Source organism: Simochromis diagramma, unplaced genomic scaffold (genome assembly GCF_900408965.1).
Source record: "Simochromis diagramma unplaced genomic scaffold, fSimDia1.1 OVJJ01000308.1, whole genome shotgun sequence".
NCBI lineage: Eukaryota > Metazoa > Chordata > Actinopteri > Cichliformes > Cichlidae > Simochromis > Simochromis diagramma.
In genome coordinates this window covers 2,282,362-2,293,919 of record NW_024386785.1, presented here as the reverse complement: position 1 = coordinate 2,293,919, position 11,558 = coordinate 2,282,362, and the positions used below count along the sequence as shown (strand labels likewise).

Below are 11,558 nucleotides of genomic sequence, written 5' to 3'. Positions count from 1 at the left end.
GTTTGAGCCTCAATCCACCTCCTGCTTCATTCCCCTCCGTCTTTCTGTCTTTTTTTATATTCCACACAGATAATAATATGAAAACAAGATTAGAAAAGAAGCCTACAGAAAGTGAACAGTGCCACAGTGCTCCTCTTGGGAAAGCAAACGTGTTTGGCACAACAAAGCATTCAGTCTATGATTCTGTTTGTTACAACTGATGGACAGAACAGGTTTGATTAAAGGCCATGGAAGCAGCAGAGCTCCATCAGTAGTTGGCCCTTTTACCAAGGCAGGTGAGCAATGCCTCTTTAAGCTTACTCATATAATAATCATTCTTAGTGAGTGTGATCAATGACTTTATGTTTTGAAAAATGGTCTCTGTGTAGATTGAGAGAGACATTTGTAATCCTGACCATCTCTAAATGTGTTATTCAAGTTTCAATGCAATTTTATTTGTATAATGCCAAATCACAGCAACAGTTGCCTTAAGGCGCTTAATACTGTAAGGTATTATATAAGAGGGAATCAAGACAGGAAGCAAGTTAGGGCAGAGCAAGAATGAAACTGTCAAAGTTGAAGAAAGAACAATGTTGCGTTGAATTCGGTTAGAACAGGTTCTGGACTGAGGACATGCTGAGACAGGCTCTGTTTGGAAGGGAAGGGGTTACCAGATGACAGGGAAAGAACAGCTGAAGTGGTGATGGAAACTGTCACTGTCAGGGTGCTGGGTCATTGGCCCAGCATTTTGAGTTTATTTTGTATTTATCATTCCCCTTTGCTGCTTTTTGGAAACGTTTGGAAATGTAGTGTAAAGCACTTTGGGGTCCATGGGGACTAAGTAAAGCGCTATACAAATACAGGCCATTTACCATTTAAGTTCTGTTTTTTACAGTTAGTGTTGAGTTTAGAGAGAAACATTCTTAGGGTGGCATGGAAATTAAATGGGGTGTCAATGTCGTGCGGTATCTGAGAGTATGAACCCAAGATGCTTGCACAGGCTGTGATGCCAGTGAGCTTTATTTACAGGAGTGGCAAAGTGGCAAAAACAGGAAATGCAGAACGGGGAGCTACCAAAACCTAGACCGGGGAAAACTTATGAAGTCACCTAAAAACCATAAAGACACGGGATGATGAGCAGGGATGGCACAGAGAATGTAGAGCAGAGAGCTGACAATTTTTGTACAACCTTTTAAAACTATGAAAACTAAAATGAGAGACCAATCAGGTGTCACAATATTTATTTGTGCGAGTGCAAAAAATATTTTGCCCGCACAAAAGAGAGAGAAGAACACCACCTGCAGATAAAACCTGCACGCCTGACAGGAGGTGTATCACTCATCCTGTTTCCCACCTGGAGACAGTGTTTACATTGCAGTCTGCCTTTGTTGGCTTTTTGGCAGCAGCTGTTACATTCACTATAGTACCCTCACTGACACACAGAACAAAACAAGGCCCACACAACACACTAACTACCAGTGTAGGGACTAACGCGTTATTCTGTTTCAGCCTCAACCCACCTCCCGCTTCTTTTCTCTCTTTCTGTCTCTTTGCTTTTCATTTTCCACACAGATAATATTATGAAAACAAGATTAAAAGATGAGCCTACATAGAGTGGATAGTGCCATAGTGCTCCTCTTGTGAAAGAAAATGTGTTTGCATGACAAAGCATTCAGTCTATGATTCGGTTTGTTAGAACAGGTTTCTTAAAAAAAGGCCATGGAAGTGTAACATAGTTAAATAGAGTTCGAGTTAAATCCCGCTAAATGGGACATTGGCACCACCTACTGTTGCAAAAGTCACCCTGCAATATTTACAAAGGGTAAGAAATTCTGGGTAATCCTCAGAGCAGTGGGGGATTCCCGTAGAGGTAAGGAATGTGCAAATGTCGTGGACAAAACAATCATGTTACTGTAACAGTAATATTAGTTGATCCAGTTATTTTTGGTGTCCCAGCGCTCTGAGTATAGTTTTGTATTCAGTTCATGTTAGATTTGTGATTATAGTTCTTGTGTTATTCATATTTAGCTTTTAGTTGAGGTTAAGATCATGTTTAAACTCACAAAGGAGCATTTCATTCCTCCTGTAAATCACTAGTGTTGTTCAATCAGGAGAAAGCATCTCACAATTTGACTCTTAACCACTAAATTTATTGTTTCATCACTGGTTGGTCATACCAGTCTCTTTTTTTCCTTTCTTCTTTGAAGTTAAGTTATTCTCCTACAACCCAGAGAGTTTATTTGTTAGTAATGGATAAACTTCACCATTTAACAACAGGTGTATGTTAGGTTTCCCTGTTTTAACCTTGCTGAAAAATCTTCATGTGTTCATGAGTGTAAGCTGCTTTTTCATTGTGTGTGTGTGCGTTTGTAGGCGGGTTGATTTGAACATTTTTCTCAAACAAGGCGTTTCCTTAAAAGAAGCCTTTCTCTCACATTTCTCTGCTTGTATGCGTGTTTTTGTTTCACCTTTTGTTGCGATGCTCCGGACGCCTTCCCAACCTCCACAAGTCCGTTGGCCCAAAATCCAACCCAATTTTTTCTTAAAGCTTTAGTTTCTCCTCTAATTCTCTCCTCGCTCTATCTCAATGCGGCTCCAAATTACCCTCTTTACTCTCTTAATTTAATTATACACACTCGTCAGGGGACAGGCACAAAGCAATCAACACTTTCAACCACCGAAACGAGGAATTCAACCTTTTGACTAATCTAGAACTCAACCTTTGATCCCAAAATGTGTCTTGTTCTAGTCCAGAATAAATGTGAACCCGTGATTACACAGCGGTTCCAGTGTTATTCTGTTATCGTTTGAGGACCCTCAGCTCTCTGGTGATAAGCCTGGACCTCCAGACGTCGCTGGTCCGTACGCCGCGTCCAACGTACGGTGGGGGAGCCAACCCCAGGGCAAAATTAATTTTCACAGGTCCACTAGGCGTCAACCTTGGATCCTAAAATGTGTCTCCGCTCTAGTGTTCTCCAATTCACACATTAACCAGTCACTGTCACCATGTTCATATTTCATACAATGAAACACAAAAAGCGCATCTCATCCACAGAAAAACACACAGAGCCTTCTGAGCTCAACTTAGAAATAATTCAAAGCGTAACCGCACCACAAGCCAGCCTCTATTTCACCTCTATTTCATATGCTGACCTTTTGGCCGAAAGTTTCTACCATCTTATTGCCACAGAAGCAAGTTATAGACAAAGTTGAATGTGGAAAGTAACATGGGCTGCAACTCTAGACTCAACGTAGTATGTTATTAGTTTCTTGTTAGAGGCAGTTCCTATGTCACACTGGAATTCAGCCTCAACTTATGATGTTAGTATCTCGAAAACAACGACGAAAACCTGGACACCGATAAATTTAATGTGAAAATACGTGTAACTCAGCGAACAGATTAATTTAGAATTTCCAATATGCACATTTGGTATTTATAATACAACAGGCTGTGCTTACCTTTTTATATTTGGACCGGTCCTCTGCTCGCCTCGCCTCACGATCTCACCACAGGCCAAATTTGCCTTCCTCAGCACACCAAAGATCCGGGTCACAAGGCACCAAATTGTTAAATCCTCCCGATTCTTTTGATCTTTGGGCTAAAGGAAGGACGATACTCGGTGTATAAATGCTCAATCAACAATTACTTTATCACACACAATTCAACACTTTTGAGCATAAACCATCCGGATGGGGAGACATGCATGCAGAGGGTCACAGCAAATCTCCAACTGGTGGAGGGTGACTCAAACTCTTATAGCCTCTAGTGGCCTCCACCTAGTCGTAAAAACCTAAACATTCACATTCTTTCTCTCTCTGCAGTATGTTCTGTTCTTTTCTAATCAGACAAATAAGGCCATCACTCTCCGAAAACACTATTTCTTATAACTCAGCAGTATAATGCATCATAGACAATATCATTCATTCGCAATAAATCAGAAATCTACAGCAGATACAAATCAGTTTAACAAATGTAATAGTTATCACCTTCTCCTAATTCAGGAGAATAATGCAAACTAAAACTACATAATAATTTCACAATCTTTAATTAGGGGTGTAACATAGCATAAGATAATATAATAATCCCACAAACCCTTTCCACAATAAGGCACTTGCAAACAAACACATTTCTACTGCACCATTTGTCTTAGATTGGCCTCTTTTAAGGATCAATTGCCATTAAAACGTATTAAATCACTGTGATTAGGCAGGAGAAATAATGAAGAACATGACTTCCTTTATTAGATTTTAGAACAAACATTTTTAACAAGTCAAAGGGCACAGGAAACATTTTGAGAAACATTATGAGACAGGAAACATCTTGAATGAAATCAAAGGGATTAACTTCATCACTTCTGCAAATTCAGTCTTTTTCTTTTTAAACCACAGAACATCTGGTTGGTTTTGTAACGAGCTAACGTATATTCAGATGCAACACTATGTACTATGGTGAGCTTATTGTAAAACATAAAAAGTAACAAAGAGGAACATCAGATACCAACACGAACAGGAAGCAGCTGGTGTGTGGGTAAACTGGTGTCCATGGTGACAGTTACAAGGTAAACAAGCTGTTTGAAGTTAGTGCTGAAACTGAATGTTGGTCAAAACAATGCACTGTTGTCAGACAACAGCCAATGGGCTGCAAGGGGACTGTTAATGCAAATAGAACAGTTTAATTGTTTAACATATCAAAAACACTTCCAAGTGACCTCCCATCCTTCTTAGAAAAAAAGGAAATTTGTTCTGCTGCTCATATAATTGTGACCTGTGTATTTGCTGTTACCAACACCAACCACTAATATTGCCTATATTATATGTAGCCTCACCGGATACAAGTACTGGAGTTCTTAATGTGCAGTCTTTTATTATCAGTGAAGACAGAAACGTCCTCCATCTTGTCCAAAAACGTGTGTGTGTGTGTGTGTGTGTGTGTGTGCGTCTGTTTGTGTGTGTGTTTGTGTGTGTGTCTGTGTGTGTGTGTGTGTGTGTGTTTGTTTGTGTGTGTGTGTGTGTGGGGGGGGGGGGATATCTATCTATATCTCTATATCGCTATATATTTTTTAAAAAATCAAATCAAATAATAAGAAAACTACAAAAACAAACAAACAAAAAAACCAAGTGAAAGCTAAAGTACTTCATTACTCTGGTACAGTTTTTGTATGCATGCTAAACCCAGTCAGTTTGTGTTCTCGTGCTTGGATTGGTGGGTTGACTGCTTGAGTTTTCCAAGCTCTCAGTGATGACTTCACGGCAGACACATACAGGTTCACATTATGTAGCAGTCCACTGCTGGATGTACAGTTTTAATTTCTCTAGACTTTCATATTTTATTCAAAAAACTGAGGTAGCAGACTTGTTTCTTCCTGTGCAGTCATGAAAAAAAAGTCTAAAAAGCACAATTTTAACATTATTGCATCTTAACTAACTTAGAGAAATAGGTAAGAGATGGATTGGAGATCTAGGTTCACCAATTCTATGTAATACTGTAATTTTCTGCTGCTCATTCCTGTGCAATATCCCATCTGCCCTCCCGTCATATTTCATTTCAAGATTTTCTTATTTAATCACTAGTGTACATATATTTATATTTATAGATACATATATATTCAGTCATCTTTTCTCTTTTACCATGTCTCTCTAATATTTTGCTCCTTACTATTTTTCTATTTTCTTCATTATATTATTTTATTTTATTATATTTTCTCCTACTGTGTCATGCTGCTGAGTGACTGCTGCTCGTCAAACACATTTCATTGCAATGTTGACCGTGTGCTAACTTGCATATGACAAATAAAACTGAAAACTGAAAACTATGTGCCCCCCAAAAATCATGTAGCGGTCCAATTTTGCCATCATGAAGACAAGATCTTTGCGTAAAAAGACACCACATTAGCTATCAAAACAATGTCACGGGAACAATGTGCTATTATCAGAGCTTAAGGTGGACCAACAAAATATCAAATGGTATGACTTTTTTTTGCAGAAGAATTTATTTTGATGAATATTTTTTATTTACAACACTCAGTTTGCATATTTATTAATGTGAAAGCTGAATTGTCAATAGGCAACAGACACAATAAAGCATAATTAAAAAAATTCTTTAGATTTATCATTACAAACAGCAACAACACAGAATGGACGCTTTACATAGTCTGACAAAGACTGTATAAAGAGAGACTGGGCCTCTGGTGCAGGAAGCTGCAAAGGAAAAGGAGGTCTGGGTGTCTCTGCTTAGACTGCTGCACCCAACACCTGAACCCAGGTAAGCTTCAGAAACTGGACTGATGGATGGGCATGATTTCTTCTGGTCACTTGCATTGATTCTTTAGCTGCCTCTCTTAATCCTCTTTCAAGAGGTTTCATTAAATAATGGTTCGCTGTCTCTGATCTCTATCGGACAAAAAAAACATTTTTGTCAGAAAACAAATTGTGTCTGTAAAGAACAAAGTTATTACAGTAAGAACTAGACTGAAAACTAAACTTCGGTCTTAACAGAATCAAATGAAACCAGACTTGAAAAATTAAAACAATTAAAATAAAACACAATACACACACAACCCGAGGAATCGTTAGTTTTTACTGGGACAAAATTGTACTTATAGCCTGTTCTTACTTCTGGGCCCGATTCCAGGCAGTGTGTGCAACAAACAGAGTTCTGACTTTGTTCACTGAGGAATTGAACAGATGGTGATGTTTAATTGACAAAAACAGCAATAGGAGATTAAAAGCTTTATTTAACAGGCACTGTGAGCAGATCTAAAATCTGATCTGGATGGGAAAAGACCAGAATGACCAGAATCAGAATTGCATCTGAGCGTGATTTAGTCTGAATTAATGATTCTTATTCATGTTCTTGCTATGCAATTGGCCTATGAGTGACCATTTAGGTGATTTTCAGTGAAAGATATTGAGGTACAGCCCAAATTTTTTAAAAACTGCAGCATTAAAATTGTTGTTTAAAATAATTTAAATGACTGAATGTCTTTCTGTGAACAAGTTCCTACTTGAAATGTTCAGGACACAGACAGTCTGCATTTAAAAATCCCCTTTAGACTACATCTAATCCCATTTTAGATTTTTAAAGTAATTTAGGGCTCGTTTCCACTCAGATATTCACATCATCACGTATCCATCCAACACATGACTCATCAGTTTGTTATGTGTCTAAAGCTTCATACACAGAAGTTTAACCCATATGTACTATTCAGGTTGAATTTGACCCATTTTGATATTTTACAGCAGCAAACACCCTAAATTTCATTTTTTTTAAACTTGAAATTTGATTACTTGAAGTGACCCAAAATACATAAACAATAAATTATTTAAAACTTTTATACTTTTATTTGTTTTTCCAAATACTACATTTTTTTTTTTTTACATTGAGGCTGTGCCAGTCAAATTTTACCTGTAGCTACTGAGATACTGAGTTTGGGTCAAATAAAGGAAAATACATTTTACTAATTTCACGGAATCATGAAACTGTGAAACTCTACATCCACAAAGTTCAAGGGGACAGGGAGCAGAAGGTGCCTTGACATGGACTGGAGGTCTGAGACAGGCTGGCAGGGCGTCGCAGTAGTTAGCACTGTCACCTCACAGGAGCAAGATTCAAACGTGGCTGCGGCCTTTCTGTGTGGAGTTTGTCTGTTTGGACAACTCCAGAATACATCGGTTCTCTGACTTCTTTCCACAATCCAAAAACACTATAAAGTGGTTAAATTGAACTCTATTAAAAAGTGTAACATTAAAATGAGTTCATCCTTCATTAATTCAAATATGATGATAAATACGCTGGTTCACCACTTATTGCTTTTATTGAATAAACTATAAATTTCTAATAACAGATCAGTTTAAAGTTCATGTCTAAGCTGAATCACAGCTTTTGGCTCAGTTTAGAAATTTACTGTCTGTTGTGTCATTATGATAGTTTTGTAAATGTAAAACCAGCAAAAAATAAGCACTTAATATGCAACAGTTTTAGTGAAGACAGGTACAGCAGAGACCTCAGGGGGCAAATGTGCAGATCACCGTCTTCACATCACTGAAGAAACATAATGAAGTGTCTGGTTTTTTGAATTATCACAGTAAAAGGGAAGTTAAATGGCCTGCATTTGTATAGCGCTTTTCTAGTCCCTAAGGACCCCAAAGCGCTTCACACTACATTCAGTCATTCACCCATTCACACACACATTCACACACTGGTGATGGCAGCTACATTGTAGCCACAGCCGCCCTGGGGCGCACTGACAGAGGCGAGGCTGCTGGACACTGGCGCCACCGGGCCCTCTGACCACCACCAGCAGGCAAACACGGGGTTAGTATCTTGCCCAAGGATATTTGGCATGCAGCTAGGAGGCAGCCTGGGATCGAACCACCGACCTTCTGATTAGTGGCTGACCTGCTCTGTTAAGTTAAGTGATGTCAAGAAAGCTGTAAGGTGAAATAAGGATTGTGGGTGTATTTACCTTGTGACAATGCTTGAAGTTCATACTTTTGTGCCTGCAAAATAATTTTATGAATGAATAAAAAAAATGTGCTCCTTCAGTGATTGAGTCTGACGCCCCTGACTGAGTCTGGCAGCTGTAACATCTGGTACGTAAATAACACATCACTTTACCTGCTGATGTGCTGCTGCTTGATGATGCTGCCCCCCTCTGCTGGAGCTCCCCTCACTGATCCAGTTGATCTGCTGGTTGGTTGCTTCTGGATTTTGATGTTTTGCATTACTGATCATTTGTTGAGCAACATTTAAACAGCCGTCCCAGTCTTTCCTTTTTATGTTGCTCGTGATTTCTTTAGTCAGAGTTTCATTTGCTTCTTTCCTCAAAAGCTCCTCCAGAACTTTTTTCTCTTCTTCCAAAATCAGTTTGTAGTAAAAAGTTTTCTTGTTGCAACAACTGTATTTTTCTTCAAACCATTTTCTCCACCCACTCCAAGTCATGAAGAAAGCGACAACAGTCATGCTGAGGAGCAGAGAGTAACCAGCAAGCTGAAAAAGAAGCAACAAACATGCAAAACATAACAGCATTAATGTGTCTGTGTATTTATTATACTTTCATAAATTAAAAAAACAGAACAATAACATTACATGTGCACGGTGTACATATGCACATCCTCACCTTTGACTTCATTTGCAGCTCAGTTATTTGAGCTGTTTCATCAGCCGTGAGACCCTCAGGTTTGCAGAACAGCTTCCTCTTTTTTTCATCAGTGGTACAGCAACTATACCAGTCTGTGAAAAGCAACACAGCTACAATCCACAGCAGACTGATTAGAAACGCTCTGATAACACGCTTCAGTACAAGGCATAAAAGCGTGGATGGATGCTTCGCTGTGCTCCGAAATGTCTGGTCTATCAGGAGCACCAGGAAAAATACTAAAAAAACAGGCACGACCACCATTTCATTGCAATCAAAAGTGTGGCCTGAGTAAGCGCGCATCTTGGCTTGCAGATAGAAAAATGCAAACAAAATCCCAAAGCCTGTTAAAGTGGTGCAGATTTTTTCACTACGAACATATTGCGGGAGTTTATTCAACATCTTGAGCAGTTCGGTGCCTGCTGAGGCTGCAGCTTCTGACCTGTAAAATTACAGACACGGAAAAAGAAATATTTCCTGCTTTTCACACCAAGTATCAGAGTCTCTTTGAAATTCAGCTTAATATCTCAGTCCTATAGCAGCTGTGAAGTGAGCCAGTCCTCCAGTCAAAGTGAAGATATGAGCTCTCTGCTCCCACCCTCACATAAGAACCACGAGTGCTGCTCCTACAGGTGGCAGGATGCAAACGCAACGTGACGTCATGAGAAGGAGTTTAAACAGCACTCTGTTCAAAACGTTTCCAAAGTCGTGTCAACAAATTTCATGTTTCCCAAACACTTTATACTAGGATGAGGTTGTGTGTCACGACAGGTTTTTTGATGAATGAGTTGGAATGATGAATTCTATCAGCACAACAAATACTGAGTATTAGGTAGTATTAGGTACTAACACTCATTTAAATACAGTAATTTGGGCTTAGATTCCGTTAGTTATCATAATCCAGGCTTTATAACATTTCTGTTTTTTTATCAGTTTATTTTTTCAACTGCATTATGACTAACAACGAAAAATCTCCACAGTTTGAAACGTAGAGTGTTACAGATACAAAGTGAATTTATGTTATTTATGTCATGAGATGTTAAAACGTGTGGTTAACACAATTTAGTCACCACAGCCTGTGGAGTCTACTGTAAAGAGATGGCAACTCAACCATTCAGTGTTGAAACAAAAAATGTCAAGCAAACATGAACAAGAGAGGTGAAGAAGAAAAAGAATGCAAGCAGGGTGGAGATGACTGCCAGGGGTGATTTGTGGCAGTACAAGTGAAAGATGGCAGTGAGACCTGCTGTGATGTATGGCTTGGAGATGGTGTTACCGAGAAAAAGGGGCAACCACAACAGCACAAGAAGACAAATGTTCCCTGTATTTCATGCAAATTATCATATTTTCTGTTAGTAGTGTCCATGTTTTTTGTTACAGCAAATGTTTCTAGGTCTGGTGGACCCACTGTGGCTTTCGTTTTTAAATCAAAGAAGCCTAAAAATGCATGTAAAAATATGGTAACTGAGAAAAAGATATTAGATTAGATTAGATTAAATTAGGTTAGGTTAGATTAGATTAGATTAGATAGGACTTTATTAATCCCTCAGGTGGGTTTCTTTAGGAAATTCTGACTGTCAGTGTTTTGTGACCTTCTAAAATCATACTTCAGACTTTCGCTTGTGGTTTAATGTCCTTGAGACTTTATCACTTCTGAAAAAAAGATATGAAAATGGAAGCACATGTTGTCCTAAAATCTGTTCGTATATAGGTTAGAGCACTGATGGTTACAGAGATACAACATGTGCAAAATGAATGTCAGATCTGCCAGTTTCATAGGCACTCACAAACTCTGACACAATCAGAGATGCAGGATTTTGTAACTGAGCACTGATGATAAGCTGGATGGTCTCTCTACTCTTTAGTTCAGAGCACATGGTATACATGTTTTTCAAAATGAAATTCACATTATAATTAATTCTTCCACAAAGTTTTCAACTTTGCATCAATTCACTTCCTGCCATTTTTTCTTTACTCTCATATCATTTTCGACTGCTTCCTCTAATTACCAGTCCATTTCTTACCATGTTCACACCATCCATCCATCCATCCATCCATCTTCTTCAGCTTATCCAGGGCCGGGTTGCAGGGGCAGCAGCCTAAGCAGAGAAGCCCAGACCTCCCTCTCCTCAGCCATCTCCTCCAGCTTGTCCAGGGGGAACACCAAGGTGTTCCCATGCCAGCCGAGAGATATAATCTCTCCAGCGTGTCACCGGGCCTCCTCCCAGTGGGACATACCTGGAACACCTCACCCAGGAGGCACCCAGGAGACATCCTTGTCAGATGCCCAAACCATCTCAGCTGACTCCTTTTGACTCTCCCTTCTCTAAGGGAGAGTCCAGGCACCCTTCAGGGTAAGCCCATTTCCACCGCTTGTATGCGCAATCTTGCTCTTTCGGTCACTACTCACAGCTCATAACCGCTCAGCTCTCTCTTCACCAT

At 39.3% G+C, this 11,558-nt stretch overlaps 1 protein-coding gene across 3 annotated transcripts; it reads right to left on the bottom strand.

Moving 5' to 3' along the window:
• Window positions 1–5,944: 5,944 nt before the first annotated feature.
• On the bottom strand, window positions 5,945–9,671 carry LOC120728056. 3 transcript variants are annotated; one of them, XM_040022729.1, is made up of 4 exons: window positions 9,099–9,671; window positions 8,597–8,968; window positions 8,445–8,478; window positions 5,945–6,369 (listed from the first exon to the last, which is right to left on the bottom strand). In XM_040022729.1, exons 1-4 carry the CDS (start codon window positions 9,516–9,518, stop codon window positions 6,329–6,331), a joined length of 867 nt encoding a protein of 288 aa, XP_039878663.1. In that variant the 5' UTR covers window positions 9,519–9,671; the 3' UTR covers window positions 5,945–6,328. The 3 variants fall into 3 exon arrangements, with proteins under 3 accessions (XP_039878663.1, XP_039878661.1, XP_039878662.1); XM_040022727.1 differs by lacking the exon at window positions 8,445–8,478; XM_040022728.1 differs by lacking the exon at window positions 5,945–6,369 and having other exon boundaries at window positions 8,290–8,478.
• Window positions 9,672–11,558: the final 1,887 nt, after the last annotated feature.